This window comes from Lutjanus erythropterus, chromosome 1 (assembly GCF_056507025.1).
Source record: "Lutjanus erythropterus isolate fLutEry1 chromosome 1, fLutEry1.hap2, whole genome shotgun sequence".
NCBI lineage: Eukaryota > Metazoa > Chordata > Actinopteri > Lutjaniformes > Lutjanidae > Lutjanus > Lutjanus erythropterus.
The window spans coordinates 43,275,809-43,303,179 of record NC_139317.1 but is presented as its reverse complement, the minus strand read 5'-3'; the positions used below and the strand labels follow the sequence as shown (position 1 = coordinate 43,303,179).

The window sequence follows — 27,371 nt, the reverse complement described above, 5'->3', positions numbered from 1 at the left end:
TGGCTCTATCTCTTGTGGTCATTGTCTCATGTCCATACACAAACACACACCCACAGACACACACACAGGCGGGATGTTTGCAGCTACAGTATAAATCTTTTTATTTCATTTTCCGAGACACTGGACAAGTTCATAGAAGAGGAAAACGGGACACGTCCTTGGTCTCTGGATTTACTGCCTGGCCAGGCTATGGTGGGAGCGATAGTCTCTCTAACACACACGTGCGCACACACAAACACACACACACACACAGTCTGCATGCATGACGTGCAGCAGATTTACCCACTTTAGCTCCCCCTCCACAGTGGCCTTGTTAAAAGTGTTCATCGCCCCTTGTGGTAATATATGTCTTTAAGTGCACATTTATGCTCCCGAGCTATTGATCACTGTACATTCCCCACCCGATAATTACTCCACCTTAATATGCACCCTTAATGAGGCTTAATTGATTCATTTTCATTGATGAAGAATAACGCCACTAATGGCTGCGGTGTGCAGAGCATTGATGCCACGTACAGTATAGACTCCGACCAGTGCCAGGTGGATGAGGGTGGGATAGAAGCGCTGGTACTGTAGCTCAGTTTGATGATTGGCCTATTGTGCTCGCTGTTGATTTAGCATGCACGGGAATGAATAGGAAATCAATGGCGGCTTAGGGAGGAGTTCTACTTTATTTAGTGTTAAAGGGCCAGTGCAACAGGGCGGCTGTCATCTTTAGGTGACAATCTACATGTAGCTACAAGAGCTGGAAAGGATTTTCCTTTCCTTTCCTTTCCTTTCCTTTCCTTTCCTTTCCTTTCCCCTCTTTCTCTCTTTTCTCTTTACTCTGTTCTCATTTTTTCTTTTGTATTAAGTGTTGTTCTATATTAGTTTTACTTCATTCTGTTTCCTTGTTTCATTTATTTCTTTTGGTTCCTTTCCTTTTCCGTTTCCTTTTGTGTGTCCTTTCTTTTCTTCACAACCCATCATACCATTTCCCCCTCTTCCCTTTCTTCCTTTCTCATCTTCTCTTCTTTTTGGCTTCTCTTGCAGCTTCTTGTCTAAATTCCTTTCTTTTCACTCTCATATTTCCCTCTTTCCTTGTCATGACTATGTCATTATATTTTTGCTTTTTTTCTGGTCTTTTTCGTCCTTTCCCTTTATTTCTTTTTGTTTCACCCATTTTTTCTTTCCCGCTGGTTGCGTCTTTTCTCATTTCCCTTCCTTTCTGTCTCAATATGCTGTCATGCCCTTTTCTCCTTTTCCTTCTTTCCCTGTCTTCCTTTCTCACTTCTTGCCTTTTCACTTCTTGTCTAAATTTCTTACATTTATCTAAATTCTTTGCTCTTCTTCTTCTTTCCCTGTCATCACCATGTTCTATCATCTTTCCCCCATTCTTCTTCCTCCTTTTCTAATTTCTCATCTTTTCCTTCTATTTTTCTTTATTCCTAGCTTGTTTTTTTCTCATTGGTTCTTTTCCTTTAGTTTTCTTTTCATTTTTCTTTCCCCCAAATCATACCATGCCCTTTTCTTCTCTTTTCTTTTCTCTTCTTCTCTCATCCTCTCACCTTTTGACTTCTCTTATCCTAACCCCTTACACTTATCTGAAGTACTCTCTTTTCTCTCCTCTTTTCTTCCTTCCCAGTATTTGACCATCCTGTCACGTCCATGTCCTCTCATCCTTTTCCTTCTTGCTCCTCTTTTCTAATTTTCTCAACTTTGTCCTTCCATTCCCTTTTGTTTCATGCCTTGTTTTTTCTTTTTCCATGTTTTTCCCAATATCATGTCATGCCCTTTTCTCCTTTTCCTTTTTCCCTCCATCCTGTCTCATCTTCTCACCTTTTCACTTGTCTTGTCTCAACTCTTTATGTTTGTCTAAATTCCTTTCTTTTCTTCCATTCCAACATTCCACTATCCTGTCATGTCCTATCATCTTTTTCCTTTTCTTCTTACAACTCCTGTCTAATTTTCTTTTTCCTTCTATTTCCTTTTCTTTCATTCCTTGTTTTCTTTTCCATTGATTTGTTTCGTTTATTTTTTGCTCTTAATTTCCCTTCCTTTCCTTCCCCAATATCCTGTAATGTCTTTTCCACCTTTTTCTTCATTTCTTTTTTCTCTCTTTTCACCTTTCCACTTCTCTCATCTTAAATCCTTCCTTTCCTTTCATTTTCTTGCGTTTCTCGATCCATAGAAAGCGAGCAGTATCCCAGTAAGAGAGACAGCGACCTAGTCATCCTTCACTAATGGTAACCACACCACTTCCTGCCAACACAGACTGAGAGGGGGCATGATGAATATACACCCTGATTATTATAGCACTACACACACAAGCACACGCACACACACATTGGCAAGTGTGTGTGTATACAAACGCACAGACAAACACATTAGTAATTGCTCTTGTCTTCATGTCCTAAAAGACACCCACCTCTGTCCCCATCTGCCTTTTGTGCTCTCATGCATACATGCAGACAGTGGTGGACAACACACACATAAACCCACACACACACGCACACACTCATACACCCTCAAGCATCATCCACAGCCTCTCAACGGGGCTATGATCACCCTGCTAGAATGATAAAGTTAGTGAGACATCAGTGCTCCCTCAGACATTTGTATGTGCGTGTGTGTGTGTGTGTCCGTGTGTGTGTGTGAGTGTGCGTTTGTGTGTGTGTATGTCTTTTTCCAATGCTCTTTGAAGCCTGAAACAGACTTGAGGAGGGGGGGAAAACAAAGGTGGGCCGGTGCCAGGGAGAAACTTATGGCACCATTCCTCTTCCCCTAGCTGGGCAGAGGCATAGCCTTTACTGAGGGAGAGAGCCACCTTCTGTCAGTCTGGGAGGGGGGAGGAGGGGGGCTGGTGGAGGGGGGGGAGAGGGATGAGAGTGAGAGAAGTGGGAAGAAAGGGATGCAGGAAAAAAGTAGCATCTCAAACCGAAGCGTTGGTCAAGACCGTCCATCATTTCCACCTGTGTAGTGATAGGGACTGGTGATAAGGTTGCTTTTTTAGAAGTGTTTTTTTGTTTTGTTTTTTTTCTCTCAGCGATGCCCTTCACCCGACAGTTTTGGAGAAATAATCTTCCCAGCATGAAGATCACACTCCCTGAATAGATATCCTGCACTTGCACACCCCCTTCATTCAAGAAAGTGCTTCAAACAAATAGCTTTAACACAATTCTGCACGACGGAAAAACCGCTACCCTTTCATTACCCAGGTTGAAAAAGGGAACTATTTCTCCTCCTCCTCCTCCTGTTTCTCTCCTCATCCTCTCTTCTTCTCTTTTTTTTTCCTCTCCCTCCTCCACAACTCCAGTTTTAGTGCGGGCGTTCACTAATAAATATAAATGTTTGTGATTAGCATCTCTGCAGCACAGGTGCATGTTTGTTGCGAGGGGAGGCTTGTTCATTAATTTTCAGCCATGAAAAGTGCAGCGCGCCATGAACGGAGAGTCCAAATCACACACACTGATAAATGAACGCACAGATTGTTAATGTACCATTGTAAGGCTGCTGCCTCCACCAGCTTTGAAAAAAAAGGGGGCCTGCTGCCAAAAGCAGGGGCTATGAGCGCACACACACACACACGCACATAAACACACACACTGGGTCCGAGAGGTGTGGCAGGACGCTATTCAGAGGTCTAGATTAAACTGAATAGAGCCTTAGAACGGGTGTGTTTTTTATCCTTACACATATAGCCAGGGATTATTTAGATTATATAGACAAGGCACCCCCTGGTGTGAGGCCTCTGGCTTGTGTTATCTAATTAGATTTGGTGGAACTGGTATCTGCTGGTAACCACGGCACTAGGAACCTTATGTCCTGGACTATATGGATCAGGCCTTTCAGATAAAACACTAACATCGGTGCCCCGTGTGAGGCTGTGGTTTAAAAAAACCAAAACAGTTTGATAATCCTCAAAGTTTTTTTATTGTCATCATGATGGTCATAATCATGATTTCATATCTGGATTAACGCCCTCCGCCACCCCTCAGTCTGGGTCGACACACTTGCTCGGGTGTGGACGCGACACGTGCGCATTATCAGAATCCGCACATACCGTATATTTTTAATTAGATAAATGCATGCTAAATCTAGACGCGATCCTCAATATGTGTTTTTTGAGATACGGTCGCAACTGCGACGTTCACAACAGGAGAGAGAAACACTGAGGAAGAGTAAACAAAGAGAAAATAAATAAAATCTGCCTGAAAATGGGTTGTTTTTCAGGAGCTGCAAAAATGTTTTAATAGGGGACTGCTGAGCACCTGCCTTAAAATGTCGTTTCAACATCTCCCGAATGCCATTTTGCTTAATTGACTTGGAAATGGCCCAAATGTATTGCTGAATGCGATCTAATTAATATTAATAATAAATGCCATTATTAACATCAAAGAACATCTGGTGCCCCTGTTTACCCCACCGCCTTATATGTAACACATTCTGCTGCTGTTTTCATCTCACAAGCATTGCGCGGGTAAACAACAACTTCCATTCCCTTTATTTTTATTTTAGTTGATTTCTTTCTTTTTTTTTTTTTGTTCCCACTATTTATTTCCTCTTTGGTCTTATTTCTGTTGCTCGATGGGGTCACTAGTAAAACAACAAGTATGAGGTGAGGATGCTGTGTAAAATTTGGAGCAGTTGCTCTTTTCTGGTTCCCCCCTCCTTTTCTCTCTGCTTGTTCTTCTTGGTCTAGACCTGGTTGCTGTAATACCTTAGAGACTTCTCAGATCCCTGGTGTGCTCCTTTGGAAAAAAAAATATAGAAAATATAAAAAACAAAAAAAAAAAAAACCCAGAAGCATCTGCACACTAAAAGAGCCTCGCATTAGGACTTTCTCAATGCCCATAAATCATGGACCAAATAACTTTAATCTAAAATTTCATTAAGTAGTCCTTGTCAGGTAGTAAAAGGAGGGGGATAATGCAGTGGTGTTTAATGATAATTGGTGTTTGGTTAATAAATTCTGCGAGTTCAGATTACGTTTTAGCAGTGGCTGGAATGCTAGCATCAGCAGTGTAACTAAACCTCAAATTGATTAACTCGCATGAACCAGACGCTCACAAAGATGGCAGTGGTCCAAATCAAAAAAAGAACGAGAGAGGGGAAGAAGGGGGTGCTGGGAGGTGTGTGTGTGAGTGTGTGTGTATGAGAGAGAGAAAGAGAGAGAGGAAAAGAGAGAGAGAGAGAGAGAGAGAGGAGAGCAAGCGAGCATCAGGCCGGATGGTGTTGTGTTGCTCTGGTGTAAGGAAATCAAGTCCCCCCGGGCGCATTTTTAAAAGCCTAATGCCTTTCAAATGATGTCATCACATTTTACTCTTTCTCTCTTTCCCCTCCCTCCCCTCCCTCTCACCCAATCTCTCTTAATATCTTTCCCCTTTTCAAACTGTTTCCGTCAATCACCCCCTCCCCTCCCGCCTCTGCCCCCCCCTCCCTGCCCCCCCCCTCCTACCCCCAGTTATTTGGCTACGGGGAGAGGCCGGCGGGCTTCGACGGGGGAGTCACGTGACGCATTAGAATAATGGCCGGGCAAGAAGCAAAACATCTTGTGTTTTTATGACTGATGTGCTTTTTTCCCCCCTAGTTTTATTTCCTGAAAGTGATATCATACTAATCAAAACCACAGAACGTTTAGAGTGCAAAGTGTGATTGAAAGAGCACCATTAAGGAACTGGCATCCCCACCAACCTCCCCCTCTCACCCCCCAACCCACCACCACCAAGAAGAAGAAGAAGCCGCACCCCCCCGGCACCGTATACACTGCACACACACACACACACACACACACACACACACACAATCATTGGCTTTGCTGTTTATTTTTGCAGTTGTTGATGATTTTTTTTTGTCCTCTAAGCTGGGTGTGGTTGCTGTAAAGGAGTAGGCAGCATGCCCTATCCCAGGGGTACCCACATGAGCACTCACACACACACACACACACACACACACACACACACACAGGGAGAGAGAGAGAGAGATCCTTATCAATTTATATATTTGTCAGTCAGTCGTGGAGGCTGCCCCGGTGGCGTATTCCCCACAGTGGTGATGCGTCGTTCGATCCGTTGCAAGATCCCGGTGACGTGCGGTCGGAAGGGAGCGAGGTGCCTCACACACACACACACACACACACACACAGTTCCACACACAGTTGCACTTTCGCACACAGTTTCTCAGAGGGGAGTGTGAGTGCAGCAGACAGCAGGCAGAGTGACTGATACTCAGCCTGCCTCCCAGATGGCCTGCTCAACTCTGCTCCAATCTGATCTCAGAGCCTTTGTTCTGGCATGTTCCATTACGCCGCCGTGACACCAGTAAAGGCAGAGGGGAGAGGAGCTGGTCTCAGATCAGATATAGCTGAATTATACATGTATTTCTCTTTTTTTTTCCCCCTCTGTGATATTCTTGTACCAGCGCAGTCACAGTTCTGCGTATGTCATGTTTTTTCCTGGGGTGGAGGTGAGCGAGGGGTTCCGCAGACGATACGTTCAAACTGTTGGAGGTTTTGAGTTTGACGGCAGAATTTGGAAGGAAAAGAAGTAGTAGTGGCTTGAATTATTTTAGTTTGATTTTTCGTGATATGAATTATGACCTTTTGTGAATCTTAATGCCAGAAAGGATTTTTACTAAAATTTTGACTAAAATAAAACATGTCAACTCAGTGGCGGCCTTTGACACTTGCAACACATTTATATAAGAGTGATGCATTGGAGTGTAAGTAGGTATCTTTCATTAAATATCTTGACATTGTTCTGTGATATAATGAGGACCACAGTTACAGAAAAATAAACAACAACTGGAGTAAGGCTGCAGCTAATGATTATTTTCATGATCAATTAATCTGTCAGTTATTTTTTCAATTAATGACTTAATTGTTTGGTCCATAAAATGTCAGAAAATGATGAAAAATGTTAATTGCTGCTTTCCAAACCAAAGATGACGTCCTAACGTGTCTTGCTTTGTCCACAACCCAAAGATATTCAGTGTATTGTCATAGAAGAGTAAAGAAATCAGAAAATATTTAGATTTGAGATGCTGAAATCAGAGAATTTGGACATTTATTTGATAACAAATGATTCAAAACGATTAACTTATGAAAATAGATGGTAATAATCTATTAGCCGATTAATAATCAATGCGTTGATTCAGTGTTGCAGCTCTAAACCAGAGAACACACAATGATTTTGTTTTGTTTTCTGTGTACTGTAAAAAAATACTTGGTAACACACAAGTAATCAAGTTAGATTAGAGAGATAGATATGTTAGATTAACACACTTGCTGTGAACATGATCTGAAAAAAAAAAACTTTTTGGTGTTTTCTTATTTTAAAACATTGGACCAATTGTTCAAATTTTTTAGTGTAATTCATTTAATTTTAAACATTTTCATCAAACATTTCTTCATTTTAAGGCAGGAATGCACAGGGATTGCTTCTCAAGTCTGATGCAGATGAAATAACCGATAATTTCACGTTTTTCTGTTTTAAGAATAAGTTCATATATACTGCAGCTTAGGTTAAAAAAAGGACTCTTCAAATGTTCCTTTACTTTCATGGAAAAAAAACATTTAAGATTTTGCCCCAGAATTCAAATGAAATGCTTTTCCATAGATAGATATTGGTCTTTCTCAGCTGATATATGCTGATGCTGCTGTAGACCGATATAGCCTGATAATTTATGGGCACCAGTATTCATTGTGTGTCCCTATAAGGCAGCAACCTTATTGGTCATTGGGTAGGTACAGAGCAGACCTACCAGCCATGTACACTTTTTATTAGTGTGTTTTTTAGTGTCCTAAATGGCGTCCTAATGCCAGTTTATTTCTCTTTTAATGTAGAAGCAGAATGGACATATTTAAAGATTCTGAATAGTACAAAATGTCAGTTCTTCCTAATTATATAATGTGTGAGCAGAGTGAAAGTGTAATAGTAGCTGGCCTTTACAGGCTTCTACATAAAAAGCCAGAGGCTCACCTGTGACAATCACTTTAATGTTGCGTGTCCTACAGTGAATCTTCTTTGCATAAAGAAAAAAAAAAGATGAAAGACGGGGAGCGAAAATCAATACTCGCAGGATAGTTACGGCCGGGTGTCAACAAGCGATCGAGAGTCTTTCCCCACATCACACACCCAGCTGTGAACGATGATGCCTAATATACGGGGTGACCTTCAAAATGTCATAAATGTGTTGTGCAATAAAGTGTCAATATTTGTGGTTATATGGAGCAGGATGACTTTTACAGTAATTGGAACAGCCGCATTAAAAGCTGCGGATCAGTCAACTGATTAAAGACAGGCATGCTGGACACCCAGCCGGTGACGTGCATTCTCAGACGTGGGCGTACCTATAGGTGCGTGTGTGTGTGTGCGTACACACGTCACAGGAAGAGCAGGGAAGTACGCCTAAAGTTCTGTTTTACCTTTCTTTGTAGTGTGTACTGTGTGTGTGGGGGAATGTGTGAAGCCCATTTATTATTGAAGGGCTGTTATATGCCAGGAGAGCACACTCTCATCCTCTCAGTAGTGTGTCTTCCTCTTACAGGAGCACTATTAACCCTGACACACAAGGACGTGTGTCTGTGTGTGTATGTGTGACAGAGAGAGACAGACATGCAGAGCTTGTGTGTGTGTGTGTGTGTGTGTGTGTGTGTGTGTGCCTGTTTGGAAGTGTGGTCTGGTGTTTGTCCTGCTTCTAATCTGTGTTTTGGATTTTTTAATTTTAGCCCCATCTGGGGTGGGCAGGTGGGCCACTGTCTGTTACACGATCTGGGGAATCTTTGCCAAAAAGGGATCTGTACAGTAGACCGCTCGAAATATGTTTATGAGGAGGCGACTATGGCTACAGTATGGTGCAGTCCTGGACCGAGCACTGGGGGAATTGTACTCGATTTTATTTATTTATTTTCTGTCCACGGGCAGTCTTTTAAATGCATTCAAATGAAAATGCAAAAGAACAGGGGGGGGGGGGGGGGGGGGGCAGTTGAAGTGTTCACACTGCTGAAATTATGCAGGGAATTATATTTTCACCTGTGATATTTTACATACAATTTGTGTTTGCTGTAATTTGCATCAAGCGATGCAATATGTTCATCATGCAGACCACAATATTTGTCATGATATACAGACTTTCCTTTAAAAATGTTACATTTTCTTAGTAGATATTATGAAAAACAGTAAGAGAGTGGTGGGGGTACATATTCAGTGAAGGTCCTCCCCCAGGAAATATTAATTTTCCTAGGGGAGAATCATAATTTCCTGGACTCTTTTCTGATTTATGCACCATTTTTGGCTCTTCTGCATTCAGTAAAGGAAAGCACAATCACAGGTAACAATTCAAAATATAACGGAAAGTAATGCAGTAAGGCGCCCAGGCAAACAGTTCATCATAATAAAAGTTGGTAACACTTTAAAATAACTTTCAATAATAAATGGTGAATTGATAATTATTAAACTTAAGCTAATAGTTATGTTACTGGTAACAAACATTTAAATAATGTTTATATATGCTTTATAAACTATTTATGAAGAAAATGTAAAGTTTTATAAACATGAGTTGCAACTTTCTAACAACCATCCAGATAATATTTCTATACTCTCGAATCATCAAATATGACGATTGAGTCCGCGGTTCTACACCAACTATGACGTTACAGGTTCCCCTCTAGCATCAGTTTTGCATGTGCAGGGCTCTGCAGTCAAGTTAGCAGTAATAAATGTGTGATGTCCAGGTGGACTTCAAAATAAAGGTACAGAAACTACATGGGTAGGTTTAGGAAAAGATCATGCTCAAGATCACTATGTTACTTATGTAATTTAATGCACGTAGCATAGCTTAACGTAATGTAACATAACGCAAGTGTGTGTATATATATATGTGTGTGTGTGTGTGTGTGTGTGTATATATATATATATATATATATATATATATATATATATTCCTAATTTGTGCAACAATAAACCGGTAGTGCTCTAATTTATTCAGAATGTAAGTGTAGTGTGATTGTGATCATGTCAGCTATGATACAATATATTATTTATAAAGTAATTATTTTATATTGCACTAACTAATGATAAAATGATAAAATAACAAATGATCACTAGTAATTAGCAAACAAAATTAATTATCATTTCATTGTTTGTTAACAGTGAAATAACTATTAATCAAACTTTAACTGACAATCAATTGACCATGTATTAATGGTGGTCATTATGAAGTGTTACCTAGAAGTCCTCTGGTACTTTCTTGTCTTTATTAGACGGGAGACAAATGCACATGTTGTCCCCTCCACCCCCTGAAGTCTACACCTATGAAACAGAGTAGCGTTTTCAGTGTTTCATTTTAACAAGTCAACAAATTTTATTATTTGTCGTTTCATTTGACTTTTGGAGGGCTAGTCCCTATCACTACACAGGATGGACAACCTTGTTAAATGCTCCTCTGTAAAGGATTTCTTCCCTTTCTGTACTTTCTTCCTCCAGTCCTGTTTTTTACGCTTCTCTTACTCTGTCTGTGTAACATCAAATTGTTTAAAATTATGTGAAAACCAAGATAATTTAAACCACGATCCACAGTTTAACATCTGCTTTTTAAAAAACCCAACCGTCTCCCGGCTGCTTTCTCTCCACCAGTACACAGAATTAAACCACACAGTTGCCAAGCCCAAGTAGAGGCAGCTGGTATTTAGTATCTGCGTATTGTCACAGACTTACATTTAGGTTGCCTTTCAGTTTCAGTTGTGATAAATAGCCTTCAGCCTGATAGCAGCGTTGCTGAATGGAGTTGTGTGTTTAGTGTCAGTGTGGAAGAGGACTTGCTGACTTGGGTCTTTCCATTCTGTAAACCTTATTTGACTCCCCGACAGAGGAGGGGTGGAATGGGGTGGGGGGTGTGGGGGGTGGTGGCGACAGAAAAGAAAAGATTAGGCTACTGTTAAAAAATGTTCCTTATTGTGCGGCGTGGTCGCCTAAGTGGGTTGCTCGATTTTGATTCTTTTTCTTTCTTTCTAGCTTCCTCCCCTCCTCCCCCACACACATACCAAATCATGTGCCAGATTAGAAAATAAATAACATTTTTAACTGCATTTGTGCTTCTTTGGGTCACGCGCATACTGACATGTTAAATATTTTTTTTTTTTTACCATGGAGGCCACAGGGTCTGTTTGTGTGTGTTTATGATGAAGTATAGCCATGACCACCACAGACAAAAAATCAGTCATGGCTATATTTCATTGTCTGTACATTTCTTTTCTTCAACCTCAGCAAATAAGAGATCAGTGTCACTGTTGCTCACAACCGCAAAGTTCATAACTTCTCGTGCTGACGTGCCTTTTTAGCTTGAGACCCAAAAGGGAAATTTCATGTCGGCCTGGCACCCAAGCAGCCTACATCATAATTGCCACATCTACATTTATAAACTGATAAAAAAACATGACAAACCATGAATTTAAAATTTATTTCTTTATTTCTCACAATTCACCACCAAAGGATTGTGGTAATGTTGGTATCCACAAATATATCAGTGTCACAGACAACCACTAAAACATATTGCTCTGAGATGTTGTATGCTTTTTTCTTGCCTGTTGTCTTCTCTATGTGTATAATGACATTGAGTTTCCCACCTGGGGGATTAATAAAGTATCTTGCATCGTATCATGTCGTATCGTATTCTATTGTACTGTAATATACCATACTATATCCTTTCCTATCCTATCCTATTGTATCATATCTTATCCTATCCTTTCATACTGTACTATATTGTACCCTACCCTGTGCTACCCAATTGCATTATATTCTACTGTATCGTACTGTACTGTACCATACTGTACCACACTGTATCAGTTCCTATTGTATTGTACGATACTGTTTCGTACTGTATCCTTTCCTATCCCATCCTATCCTATCCTATTGTATTGTATTCTATTGTACCGTATCCTACCGTACCTTACCATACCACATCCTATCCTATCCTGTCCTATCCTATAGTATTGCACTGTACCATACCCTATCTTATCCTATTGTATTGTATTCTATTGTATCATACATTACTGTATTTTAATATACCATATCATACTGTATCGTATCATACTGTATCATATCATAGAATATCATATCATATCATATCGTATCGTATCATAGATCTTTTCATATCATATTCTATCGTACCGTACTGTACCATATCCTATACTATTTTATCCTGTCTGATCCTATCCTATCCTACCTTAATGAACTTACACTGTCCACTGAAACGTTGGAGGCCTTTTGATATTGGATTGGCTTAATAAATATAGGATACTAAAATACTGTAGCGACGGCCCACATTTCCCATCATACCTTGACTGAGTGGTCTGTTATGTTTGATGTTTTATGTTCCAACGTGCAAATGTTACTTTCTGTTCAGAACATGGAGGTTTGTGTTGGTAGCCTAACCATTAGTCATGCATTTACTAATGCACTCGTGTGTTTAAATGTTGATATAGATATGGCAGGCTGAACAAAAGAAGGAAAAAAAAAACAAAGGAACAATATTTTCATATGAATTTTTACTGCTATGAAATCAAATCTGTCGTGACAGTTCTGCGTTGTGTGGGTTGATGTTGAACCTCCTGCACAGTGACGTCCATCAAATGCTATTGGAACTGGTACAGATATTTTTAATTTAACAGTTACAAGATACAAGACATATCAAGCATCTGTTGTTGTATTCCTTTTTGTTCCTTTCAAGTTCCTTTTTTTTCTCCGCGTTTTGAACTTAACTGTGTCACTCAGGCCTTTAAATTCTGCACTCATGACTGTCAGCACATCACAGGCTCTTAACCATCCGTACAACAGGGCCAGTGTGTACAATCTGATGGTGACACCCTCACCTCAGATTATGCTGCTGTCAACACATTCCCAGGTTGTCGTCAGTCATTTTAGATTCATATTCGGGGAGGTGATTGTGCTGATAACAGACTGCTGTTGCACTAAACTGTGCATCATCGTTTTTTGGCGTGCGGAGGAAGCGGCAGAGGGCGGGGTCAAAACCGTTATCACCCTATCATATCTCTGACAGCTACCTGTCAAAATCAGGTCGCAGGAAGAGATGCGAGGAGATCCTGCGATGCTGACATAGCCAAATCTATCTCTCTTTTTTTTCCCCTTCTTCTTTCTCTCTGTCTTATTTTGCATTGTTAATTTTCACTGCAAATCCAGCATATGCTTAATAGGAATGATGATGATAGAAAGGATAAAAAAAGAAAAACAGGAGGAGAAAGGAGAGGCGGTGGTGGTGCAGGTGGTGGTGTTGAGGGTGTGTGTGAGTAGGGGGGGGTGGGGGGGTGTATCTCAGGACTATGGTGTTTCTAAAGAAACTGAAAAGCTTATGAACTGTCAGCGTTCTGTCAGGGAGGAAAATAGCGCGGCCCGTGAACCCGTTTGATGCGTTTGACTTTGTGTGGCGTTTGCACATTTGAGCAAGGGAAAACGGGGGACAATGAGAGACAGACAGAGGAGAAAGAAAGAACGAAAGAAAGAAAGAAAAAAAAGACGACGTGTTGTGTTGTGATGGTGATGTGTGGAGGGGGCTGGTTTGAAGTGGCACTCAACACACCTTCCATTTGTCTCTCCCTCCTTGTGCTGCGCTCCAGATGTTGGGGAGGACCTGGGGAAGGCAGCGGGGAGCATTCAGCCGTCTCTGTCCCAGCACCGTGAGCGGAGTCTGGGCTCGTCCTCCAAGGACTGCCCCTACTGTGGCAAGTCCTTCCGCACCTCCCATCACCTCAAAGTCCATCTTCGGATACACACAGGTCAGTAACATCCTCCAGATATCACCCTGCAATGCATAGAGTGCATTTCTCCAGCAATTAAACATTTATTGTACTTCATGCAAAATTTACCTCGCTGCTTGTACAGACATTCCTTCTGGGGTTAGTCTGACATATTGGTTTATGAATATTGGCCTAATCAGATATTGGAGTCTATCTGCCTCTGATGTGATGGATATGATGCAAATTAATTGATTGCATATTAGTTTTGTAATTGATACTGCATTTGTTGTCTCTTTGAAGCCCTTAATGCGGATTTGTCTTATTGCCAAAGTAAAAACTACACTCAACAACAAAAAAAACAAAAAACAAATGCAACACTTTTGTTTTTGCTCCAATTTTTTATGTGTTGAAATAAAACATTCAAGACTTCTTCTATGCACACAAAAGGTTTATTTCTCTCAAATTCTGCTCGCAAATTTGTGTGCGCTTCTCCTTTGCCAAGATGATTCATCCACCTGGCAGGTGTGGCATATAGAGATGCTGATCAAACAGCAGGATTATTGCACAGGTGCGCCTTGGACTGGTCACAATAAAAGGACACTCTACAATGTGCAGTTTGATCTTGAAAAAAGACATTTATTAGGCACTGAACTGTGACTACTTCACATTGGACCACAGATACATTTTGTTCCCCAGGAGGGCAAAGTCATGACATTCCCTACTCTGTCTTTAATTGGCTAGTACTTGTTCCCTTTGTTGGTTAGGTTTAAGCGTGAGGACTGATTTGTTGGATTAGGGTAAGATTTGCACAGTTGTGCCTTGGACTGGTCACAGTTAAAGGCCAGTTTTGTCTTGAAATAAGACTAAAGCGCTGCCTATTTCGCATAGGACTACAGATACCATTTTCTTTCCCAGTAGGGCAAAGTCATGATCCACCCCACTCTCCCTCTGATTGACTTACCCTGATATTCATACACTAACCCTGATCAGTCACTCCTCATGCCTAACCCTAACCGACCCAGCCAACAAAGGCGAGAGTAGTAGGGCAGGCCATGACTTTGCCCTCCTGGGGAAAAAATTATATCTGTAGCCTTTTTTTTAAATTAAAACTGCACATTTTAGAGTGACCTTTTATTGTAACTAGTCCAATAAACACCCGGATAATAATCCTGCTGTTTAATCAGCATCTAAGCATCAGCATCAGGTTTATTTTGGGAGTTTTTCCTTACTCTTTTGAGGCTCAACAGGACAGGAGGTGTAAAAATAAAAAATAAGATAAAAATAAGAAAGAAAGAAAGAAAGAAAGAAAGAAAGAAAGAAAGAAAGAAAGAAAGAAAGAAAATAAAGAAAAACCTACTTGCAGTACAAACTACCTCCATCAAAATTAAGTGCACAGATGGTCACACTTTCCAAATCACAGTATCACGATGTCCTGAAAGTAAGCAGTACCATAAGAACCCAGTAATCCCAGTTCATCACCAACACATACTGAAATTCTCACCTAAATCATTATCCTGTTTGGTCCACAGACATTTCCCGTTCAGTATTATCAGATGCCTGATTCCGATGCATTTTCTTCAGATCGACAAATAAATGAAACTATTTACAAGTAGGAATATGCGCTTCCCAACAGTGTCCCTCATTGAGGCTTAAGGCCGTTATTATTCTGTTTTTTCATACTCATCATTTCATTGAGCTCTAATTAACACAACAAGGGTTCAGTGTCCTCCGATGACATCACTCAGAGGGCAATTTCACACTCGCTAACTCTCAATAACTTTCAAGCCAAAACAAAGCGGGCCTGTCTACAGTTTAGGGATATGCGTGAGAGGATGTGTCTAATAGATTTAGCTTTATTTTTCAGTCAAGCATCCTAACCCCTCTGAGCTCTGCCCATACATCTCAGTGAGCAGGGCTCAGGCGGTCCTGTGACAATCTGTCCGCCGGTTGTTACCGGGAGGTTAAGGCTGCAGTCAGAGTAATGATGTGGACTGTGGACAGTAGCCAGGGTTCTAACCCTCTGCAAGGTACAAACGCCCCACTGACTATCCAGGTTAAAGTCACAATTAGAGCACGCAGAGGTCACCTTACAACAAGGACGCCTGCTTCTAGCTGCTGGGCCCGTTGTGTAAAGTGTAAGTTTGTTAGGGTGATTTTTCTGCTGCTCAGTTCGTCTCACGGGGAGTTTCCAAACTGGAAAGAGTGAATTGTGATATTTGGAAACCCACCAATCCAAGTGATGGAGAAAAATTATTAATACCATTGGGGCAGATTATATTTATTTAGTATTAATTAAGCATTGTTTTTCAAATGATTGATTTCTGCACAGTATGGTTAAAGTTAGGATAGGTTATGGTTAGGGAAAATAAATGTGGTAGAGGTATAGACAAGCCTTGACAACATACTGATGCACCTCCATCCATCACCCTTACCTCGCTACATGAAGGGCACATTACATTCAGCAATGGGATGCTACAGAATACTGACATAATTTCTTAGGATATTGAGCAGCTAATAAAATGTTAGAAAACAGTAAAATATGCTTATAAGAATTTCCCACTGTGATTCCTTTAAATTGCTTGCTTTGTCTGACCAACTGTCCAAAATCCAAAATATTTTTTGTTAAAGAAAGAAAGAGGTTTGTCCAGTCAAAGCATCATTGAACAAGGCATTAAGACTCACATACAGGTTACCTGGATCACCTTATAGGTGTGCAGCTGAATACCTGTAATTTTTAGGTGAAGGCTTTAATAATTGTTGAAATAATATTTTCCATGTCTTTCAGATGTCCCTCTTTTGTCCTGCATTCATAGTGTATATCAGCAAATTCTAACACCAAACTATAAATAAAAACAAGCAGTTTGGTCCATGGCCCTACGTTTTAAACTGAGACACCGTACATAAACCAATAGTGTCATTTCTGCAGGTGCCCTTCTAGTGTAATATGCTGTCAAAGTCAGGTGACATATAAAGAGCAAGAAAGACATTTCTGCATTAAAACGTCACAAATGCTAGACATATGTTATATATTTTGTCGAGTTGTGTTCTCACATTATCACCAATGTTTGGGATGGTCTGATGCAGAAAATTTTTTTATTTATCCCAATTAATGTTGTGTTTCTTGCTAGCTAGGTGCTAGTTGCTATACTGGGTTATACCAAATCTGAGAGTGAGAGAAGACTAATGTTAATAAAACATAATATTACCTCGTCCATGAACATGATTTCTGCTGTTGTGTCCACCACTGTTGCTGATTTTCCTCAGCTATGGTGGTTGTATAATAGTGAAGAAGACTCTCATAATCTCACCTCACTTCACGAAAGTGCATGAAAAATGCAGAAGTAGTAGTTTTCAGTCCACTTTAATCATGTGTTTATTATGTGTCTTAGCTTTATTTTGAAAGTCTAACTTGGCACGCAAAACTGATGCTACAAGGGTGCATAAAGTGTCATAGTTGGAAGCGTTGGGCCACTGACCAAGCTGCCATATTTGACGAGTCGGGTGTGTGACCATGTTGTATAAATCGTGTGCTTTTATGAAAGCGTAAGAGATTTGTGCCACTGTCACAATCACTAACACAAATACAGAAACAAAAGTCATTTTCCCTTCTGAAAGATCTGTACCCCTAAATTCCTTGAGATGTTCTTGAAACAGTCCAACTGTCCTGACCTTTTTCTGCACAGAATAAAAGACCATCAATACTAAGACGCACTGTACCTCAGATCTTGAAAGGAATCAAAGGAAACACTTTGTACTGTAGCATGCTAACACGTCTGGTGTATACTCACATAATTATCATCCCTTTGTTAAGTAGTGCATCCAGGTCAGAGCCAGGGACGGTGGTGGTTTTGGGAGGCGGGGGGTGGGGGGGGGGCATCTGTTATCTGGTGGTGAGAGGGCTGAGTTATGTCTGCTTTGAGTAGTACAGTAAGGATACCCATGAGGGCCATATTTCATCATGGAGGAAGCAGAGACTTCAACCCAGGCCTGGCGTTAAATCATTTGGCAAAACACACACTGACATGTAAGCTCATCTAATTTGATCCACACACTATATTTGACATTTATCCACCCATATCTCCAAGATACAATCAAATAAAAGTCTTAATCCTGAGGAGCAAAAGTGGGAAAGGTTAGTCAGGATGTTGTCTTTTTGGAATGGAATGTATCCCTGGATTCAGGCCTATCTAAGCACAGCTTTGGCGTAGCCTCTTGCACGTGGAGAGAAAAACAGCTTGATGCATCCCCAACATGTGGCCTTTAAATCACTCCTATAACCTAATCATACCAGCTCCACTGTGACATCCTGATTACATCCACGAGATGACTTTTACAGTGGCTAAAGATCCTCTCTGTGCTCCGGCGACAATGCACAGAAATTCACACAGATGACAGCCGAGCTCGCCTTCATCCTAATGCAATGTGAGTGACACAATGGAGTTTCGGTGGAGGCAGCATTGTGCAACGCAACGCCGAGATTAATGAGCGGCTAACACCAGCTTGAAAGGAATGAAGTGAATTTAAATTTCTCCAAAAGTTAAAGAGCTAATGTTACAGTATTAATTTCCTCTTGAACAGTGAGTGGGAAAATATCCATTAGCAAAATTAACCACAGTTTTCTAGGTAGCTAACATTGTGCGGCTGTGGTGCTACAGTGTGGGGCCACAGCTAATGAACACACTGCAGAGGGTGATATTTCATTATACAAATTAATGCTCACATTTTAATGGGAAAGTCACATAATGAATCTAGGCTTCAGTGACAGCAATTAGAGGCCCAGATTGTCCCCTTCTGGACAAGGCACTATTTAGCAGTAAGCAGCTGTGTGTAAAAAATAAAAAGGTCCTCGCTCTTGACAATAGCCACACATAACTTCAGGCAGGGCCGCATAACCAATAAGAGTCCCTGCTCACCTTTAAACGAGGAGAGGGGGAGACAAAGAGGGAAAGAGGGGAGGCAGGACTTGCCCATGTCACTTAACCTTAACCTAACCTTGTAATCAGGATGAATCAAGAGGGACCTGTGATCTCCCCCTCCATTCCTCTCACCCCTTCCTCCCTTTTCTCCTTTTTCTTCAAGCATCTCCCTCCTAATGCATTTTTCTCAGTGTCTTTTCTTCCTTCTCTTATCTCTATCATACAGTATCTTCAATACAATGACACTGCAAAGTTCATGCATATACTAATACTATACCATATGCATTTATGATTTTCCCTTCTGTGGCAACTGAGCTGTTAATCCTGACAGTATTAGCAGCAACTCGCCGCTAACCTCTTATTTAAAGGATAAGGCTGGCAATATTATGTATAATATATATATATATTTTTGTTGTCCACAAATCCCATGAAAAGACCAAAACCAAGAATGAATTGATCCTACTACCATGAAGCCTGATGCATCTTATTCCTCTGTGCACAGAGCTCCATTGTTGTCCAAACACTATTAAAAACACATCAGTGAGACACACTGTTGCACTGGGTGACATGTTAATTCATTACAATGAGCACAGTCTTTGTAATATATTTTGAGTTAATCCCACATACACCGTCCTGCTCCTGTAAATACTCACTAGAGCACCAAATGTGTATTAATCCACAGCTAAAAGGAGTCCCAAACAAAGATGATATTTATTGCTGTTTGTGTAACATTTGGCAAAAACTACCGTGCCCTCTATACTGTATATTTGTGAGTTGTTTTGAAAGATTAACATCTGTAGGAATGAATGGGCTTGGGGCTGACCACCACAAAAAAGGGAGGGAAATAGGAAAGCATTGAAATATGGATATTGTTAGTTTTGTTCTATTAAGATACGATACGATACGATGCAATCTGGTACGATACGATACGATACGATACAATTGAATGTAATACAATACACTATGATATAATACAATGCAATGGAATACAATGCAATACAATATGTTATGATATGATACGATACAATGCAATACAAAATAATACGATGGAATATGATGTGATACGATATAATATGATACAACACGATATGATATGATACAATACAATGGAATACAATTCAGTACGATACAATATGATAAAATATGATTCAACTTTAAATTGTATTCACTGAAATTAATTGTACATCCTTGGGCAGCTCTGTTCAAAGATTACACATGGATCTGCTGGACTACCAATGCCAATAAAATTACTGTTTTTGTCAAAGGCATCTGGAGAAATATAACTGCTACAGTTCCCTGGTGTTAATTTGGCTCAGACTCAAAGACTCGGATTAAAACTATAATATGTAACATTTCTACATTAAAATGTCTAAAAATGTTACATATTTTGTTGAGTTTTTCACTTACATTATCCCAAATGTTTCTAACACTGTTCAAACAGAGAAATCCTTAATCTATCCCAGGTACCAGTGTATTTCCTGCTAGCCACTGCTACCTAAGTGCTGTAATTTCCGGGATACATCAAAGAGTAAGGAAGGAAGTGAGTGAACATGACTAAACGTAACATGAAAAAAATATTTCCTCGTGTGTAAACATGATATCTGTCTGAGTCATGTTAGATAGATTTTCATCAGCAATGGTGGAAGGTTAATAGTGAAGATAACGACTCCTATGACCCCATGTCACTGCATGACATCATCAAATTATGTCTGTTGTTATTGTTTTAATACCTCTCAGGGTAGGACTTGGGTATTGTGCAAGTGGGAGAAGAGAGGTTTTGTTGCACCTGTGACGACTGATGTTCAGATTTTTTTTCTTGATTAGTTTGTGGAGCTAATTGCATAATTTTTGTAAAACATAACCATGACCAATTCAAACTGGGTGTCAGGAAAGTGTACAAAAATGTAAATGACAATATTTTGAATTTGGAATACCTTTTAGACACTTACTATTATGACCTTAAATTATATAGTTAAATGGCTATTGTGTGGTTTGACTTTCCAGTTGCTTTAATGTATCTTATCTGCCATTGAGTGGACACATTTATGCAAAGTTCCTGAGTGCACATACTGTGCATTTATGGTGTTACTTTCCCCTCTGAGGCAATTGAACTGTTAACCTTAACAGTATTAGATGCATTCTCAATCCACCACTAACCACTAACTTAAGCAGATATACTTAAAACAGATGTAAAACAGCTTCTATCCATTATTCAGCCTCTCAAACATCCAACCGGTGTTTTTTTTTCCATCCTTCCGGCCAAATGGAAATTTATCTTCCAGTATGTCATATCTATTAAGCCATTTTAATTGCCCCTCTGCACAGGTTTGGGGTATTTATCTTTACTTGTTTCTATGGCGCTGTCACAATTCACACAAAGCCAGATGAAATCAGTACATGCAACATGAAGTGCAAACATACTGCGGAGGAGCAGATCCCACTACAGCAATCAGGAGAAGGATGATTTATAGCCACAAAGGTGTCACTTAGATGTTTATGAGCTCCAGTTTTTCAAGTCAAAGCTGCGGCGGTGCATTTCTTACCCTTCTATCACTCACTCTGTCAGGAACAAAATGTCCAAAGTAGTCCGACAATGCCAAGACGGACAACGGCAAAAAGTTTACCGTTCTATTTTTAACTCCCAAATAGCAATTTTCTGGTTTTGTGGCGGCAGTGATCTGTCATGTGGCTGGGAGGTTGTGCTGTTTGCGCTGATATCAATTAAAAGTGGATTAACGGGTACATAATGACCTTTAGCAGTAAATTGTGTGTAATGTTGCAAGGCAGGATACAGTATATTCCCCAGATGTCACACCAGGCCCCTGACGTATGATGGAGCAGATGTCTTAGCCAGTCCAAATGGCCCTCTAAGACACAAACACACACATACATACACACAGGCTCAGGCCTTACAAGCATGCATAAACATGTGTTCACACACATTCCAAATGGTGCACACACAAGTACGTAAACACCAGTGGATGCAGAAATGTTCTTGTCGTCTGTCTCTCTTGCTCCCGATATATTTAAATGCTTAATTTTAATGGAGAACTGGAATAAACTGATAACTTTCTGAGCGTGTTTGTATTTATTTTCAGTTTGCCTTGCTGTAAACATCAAAGGAGAGTGTCAAAGAGACAATATTCTGTGCTTTTCATTCTCATTTTAGATATGTAGATGCTACATTACTCTTTATTTTCCCCCCATGAACATTAACAACCTCTTATAAGGGAAGAAAAGACAGAGGAGGAAAAAAAAAGATCAGATCAGTCTAATTTCTGTCTAATTTGGCTCCTAGAATATCATTTTGTCCAGTTAGAGGAATTGAGAATGATCATTTGCATCAGGGACGTTTCCTTATTAAATCAGCACTGAGCCTCTGTTCGGCAGCTCACAGGAGAAGCACTTATTGGGTTAAAAGCTCATCTCGTATGGTTTATTTTAAATATACTCTATGCCTCATAGCCACTCTAGCGTAAGAGAAAAGATATCAAATCACTGTCTTTCTATCTATAGTCAGGGCTATCTGTCTCCCTGCACGCTCCCTTTCCCCTTCCTTTTTTCTCCCTCCCTCTTATTCTTTCTATCTCCTCTTTTCAACATTTCCACCTTCAATTTTCTTTTGTATACCCTCCTATCCGTTTCTCGCCTGTATCAATATTGTATTGAGTTGGTGTTTGTGGCCCTGTATTTGAGAACTCTGCAGTAGGTCTGCAGATCGCAGAGTCTTTTTCTGGAATGGTGCCCTCTAAATAATGATAAATTACTTGAGCAGTATGCCATTTGCTAATTATATCCATGATTTACTACACAGCCCGACTTAAATCATTCAAACCAGCCTTGCGTAACAATGCCTTTTTTTCCTTTTATAAAATGGTTTCCATGTGTATAATCTAAACATTTTATGGCCATATACTGTATATATAGAAATGTGCATACACACAAAACACTTCCATCCCCTTTTTATTTCTTTTTCCAGCAACCTCCCCTCCTCTTTTCACACACTTACTGTTATCCTTTTAACAGAAATTCTACTCTGGGAACTTTTTATATGTATATATTTAAAAAAAATCAAGCTTAGCATTTTTTCCCTCTCTGTTCATTGTTTAATGAATCCAAATCTGGCTCAGACTCCAAGCCTATTATAATTGCTAGCAGGATGTGTTCTATTTCGACGTAAGTATCATTCCAATGGAAGATCCACTTCTGGAATAATTCAGAATAATGCTGGTGTTATACCATTATCGAGAATATTCATGAATATGGATGTGCAGCATAAATAAATATATGTAAATGTTACACGACAGATTCACCCCTCTTTTACCATAATATAAATCTCTTTGATCTGTGTGTCCTGTAGTGAATCATATTGTTCTTTATCATACAGGCTGCACTGCAACAAGCATGTGGTTCACATATGTCGCCTGCACATTTCTTCTCTTCTATTTTTTTATTTATTTTTTTACACTCATTGACTTATTTTTGCATCGTGGTGTATCATCCATATTTTGCTCTCAGTGCACCACAGTGTGGCAGTCGTTGGAGGGATCGCATGCCGTGTGTGGCTGATTTATGCTCCTCAAGATAAACTGCAAATAGGGAATGTCCGAGAAATTGCACTCTCATCGCCAAGGCACGGGACTGACAGCAAACAAGGCCAGAAAAGAGGCATGATGACCCCGCTGCAGGCACACACACACCCACACATCCACGCACAGATGCACAGAAACGCACACAAACAGACACCCAGCCGCACCCTCAGCCCCAGCTCCAGCCCCAGCCCCGTACCCGTGCAAACACAGATAGCATCGAGACAGTTTTGTTGTCAGTTGAAAATATTATCTCTTGTAGTGGACTGAAAGCACCATATGGTGAAATGTTTTTTATGGTGTTGATGTGAGTGATGGCTCACTTGGCGGGGCTGGATCGAGCTGGATCGACCCATATTCAGATGCCTACTCCACACCCCCACCCTCGTACCAATACACACACACATACGTGCAATGCAACACATACACATCAAGTGGAGCAGAGCCGACGTCTGTGGAAGAGCAAAAGACATGGAATTCTGCAGGATCCTATTCATTATCACTTATAAACTTATATTTATTATATTGTGTATTTCACCCAGTGCTTTATTTTTTTTCTGTCTAAACTTCTACTGACTCTTATCTTAATTCTTTTCACTTTCCTCCCTCATCCATTTTATCACCACTTAGAAATTGCATGTATTTTGATACCAACTAAAAAGCGAGGCAATTGCAAAATATCCTTTTTTACATTAGTTAATGAAATGCATATCTTTTTTGTGAGCTCTACTCATTTGACCTAATTTTCTTTGTTCGGGGAGGTTACATGACCCTAGGGTCCACATTCCCTGCTCCAATAAATAGATTTTGATATCCAGTCAATCTAATAATCAGGTTAATTATTCACTGTTTTCCCTCTCTTTCCCTTTCTGTTTCTCTGTCTCTTTCTTGGCCTCTCAGGAGAGAAACCCTACCGGTGCCCTCATTGTGACTATGCCGGCACCCAGTCTGCCAGTCTGAAGTACCACCTGGAGCGCCACCACCGCGAGCGCCAAAATGGTTCCACCACCTCAGGCCCATCCGCTGGCCACACCCCTTCTTCTGACCACAAAGAGGATCACGGGAAGACGGCCGGCGGTGGCATCTTCGCCCGACCGGACGTCCTCCGTAATGTTTTCAAGGGCATGCCTCCCAACCTCGACTTCAGGGCAGGTCCATTGCTGCCGCATCAGTGGGCTTCAGCCGGCATGATGTCTCCGCACGACCGAGATCGCGAGAGGGAGCGCGGGGACCGCCGCTTTGACTCCACTGCCTCAACTGACAATATGAAGACAGCTGATGGCCCGTCCTCCCTGGTCTCAACAGCGACAGATAGCTTCTCCGACCTAAGCAGGGCTTACCAAAGCATGATGGGGAACGGAGTCCACTTTCAAGGTTCTCTCCAGGCCTTCATGGACAGCTTTGTCCTCAGCTCCATGAAGAAGGACATGAAGGACAACCAGAGTCCAGTCCAGCTCCAGGCCCACTGCTACCATGATAATGGTGAGCCCAAAGCAAAGCGAGCCATCTCAGCTGACCAGGAAAGAGAAGACAAGGCCGAAACCAAACAGAACTCAGAGCCTGGCAAACCTGGGTCTCAGTATGAACCACTTGATCTTTCTGTCTCAGTCCGGCCTGAGTCTGCATCTGGATCTCTTCCTGGATCTTCAGTCACCATCCATGACAATGTGGCATGGCACGGCTGCCTCTTCTGCTCCTTCTCCACCTCCTCATTGGAGCTCATGGCTCTGCACCTCCAGGCCAACCACCTTGGCAAGGCCCCACCACAGCGATCCGATACAGGCAAGGAGCTTCATGGAGGGGCCTCCCCCACCACCTCCACGATCCACTCCTCCAACACCAAGACCTCTGGTGTGGTCCTTGACAAAGATGGAGACAGAGATGGAGAGAAAAGCCAAGGAGGATGGAACAACCACATGGACCAGCCCTACAACCCCTTCCAGAGCGACTTCTACAGGCGGTTCGGTGGCTTGTACGATGGATCCCCGAGGGGCAACCAGGCAGGGTTTATCACCCCAGCAGAACCTAGCCTGGACCCCAGCCAGGCCTTTGGAGGACCACCTTCAGCCGGGGACGACCAGATGGCTGAGCGAGGTTCCTGCGGAGATGCCGAAGAGGACCAAGTTGGATCAGATGATGAAGTTGCAAAGGCTGGAGTGCGCAGTGCAAGCGAGACTCCATCAACCACCCCCAAGAGACAGCAACAGCAGAATCACTCTGGCGAAGAAGAAGAAGAGGGAGGAGTGGCTGAAGAGGAGGAAGAAAGAGATGAGCATGGGCAAATGGACATGGAGAGAGAGGGAGAAAAAAGTCCAGCTTCAGACCACCTCCAGAAACAGCTCCAAGACGACTCCTCACTGCCCCCAAGGAGCGGAGCTGCTTTGGCAGCATCTTCCTCCGGCATGAAGCCGCTCTCTCTGGTTCCTCCGACCAAGAACCAAGCTCTGGCGCTGGAGAAGCAGTGGCAGCAAGGCCTGGGCCTCCTGTCCCCAGGTGGTCCCCCAGGACTGTTGAAGGCCGAGCAACAGACCCACCTAGAGCAGCAGATGAACATGCTGTCGGTCCTCAGAGCCTACAGCAACGACAACCTCCCCGCGTTCAACGGCCTGGGAGGTGGAGCATCCACAGGGGGCATGAAGAGGCCAGATGCACCTGGTGAGTGTTTTTAACCCCTACTGGCACTGTAACTGCTTTACAAACATATATTCAGAGACACCTCTACCGGCAGCAAACCACACACATAAAAAGTCATGAATACACACGTTGTTGGAAACACAAATTCAATTTTCCCAGCACTGCATAGACATAAACACCAGACACACAAGACAAACACATATACATTTTTTTTCCCTGACACCCACAAAGGAATCTCAGACACTCACTAAAGGTCTCGAGATTGGCTCTGAAGTGATTTCAGCCTTATTTCAAGCAAGTTTAGAAGCTATCAGCCTGGCGACTAGCAACAGATTAATCTTTATTACACGTTTATATTACTGGGAGTGCAGCGCCTCCCTCCCGCTCCACAGCATGGAGGGAATAACCCTGGATGAGTCAGAGCAGGACCTCAGCTCCCCGTGCCACCTCCTGCACATGTCTCTTAACTATCTTAGCTCTCATAAAGCTGGCTCCCCAAAGCCCATTACTTTATAAGACTCGTCGATCTATGACCCTGTGAAAAATGAACTGTCAACTTTCATGATTCTGCTAAGGTTACAGCCGCTCCTTGAGACTGAAGAAGGAAGTCCTTTTTTCTTTTTTTTTTTTGGTCTCTTTTTTACAACGCTCTTTCACTGTTTAGGGGTGGTCTATAAGAAGAAAGTAAAAAGCCAGAGTTGGTTTTGAGCTTTGAAACACTGACATATACACAGTACAGAGACAGAAAATGCATAAAAGAGAAAGATTACTTAGCTCTGGCAGTATTAGATGAGATTATACCAGTTATAACTCCTTCAGATTGGAAATTGAGACATTTAAAGTAGTAGTTTGGGATATGCAATTGTCTATATTTAATTAAAAGGAGCAAAAATAATAATAAAAAATTAATTTTTATGTTGTAGCTACCTGGATTAATGTATAATGGCATATTTTGGAGATTTTGTCAGATTTAATCTAGAAATACTGTTTCTTTTTTAAACTTTTTTGGCCAAAGGTAACTTTACTTTACTATAGAAAATCCACAATCATAAATATATTTCTTTTTGTGGGCATTTTGCCTATGAAATGTAGAGCTCAGTGTTTACAGGCACACATTCATAAAGATATACATTAACCTATAATAATAGTGACCCCTTTGTTAATGAAGCAGTGCAGCTACATATGTTCATCTGACCTTTCCATCTGACAAAATATTATCCGTTGTCATGGAACCAGCCTCTCTGCATATTTTATCATCGTGGAAGCATTTTAACCGTGCGAGATGGATATATGTTTCATTTAATAGAGAAATGCCTTTGTGTGAGAATGCCCTACTTATTGTCTAATCAGAAAGCCTGTGTGAAAGCAAAGCTATGTAATGTGGGCAGTTCCCTTTGCAGCTAGGAATGCTTGACCTTTATAGATAAGGCTTTCTCTATGGAACAAAAGGCTTTCTTACATGTCGTTAGTTTGTCCAAGTCTGAGTCAGGCATTCATTGTAAT

General features: G+C 41.2%; 1 protein-coding gene across 2 annotated transcripts in view; it reads left to right on the top strand.

Moving 5' to 3' along the window:
• znf536 (zinc finger protein 536) overlaps window positions 1-27,371 on the top strand; it is a 297,735-nt gene that overhangs the window by 199,513 nt on the left and 70,851 nt on the right. For both annotated transcript variants that reach the window (XM_084722068.1, XM_084722069.1), the window contains exons 6-7: window positions 13,610-13,768; window positions 24,135-25,889. In XM_084722068.1, the coding sequence (XP_084578194.1) occupies window positions 13,610-13,768; window positions 24,135-25,889 (1,914 nt within the window). The remainder of the gene's footprint in view (window positions 1-13,609; window positions 13,769-24,134; window positions 25,890-27,371) is intronic.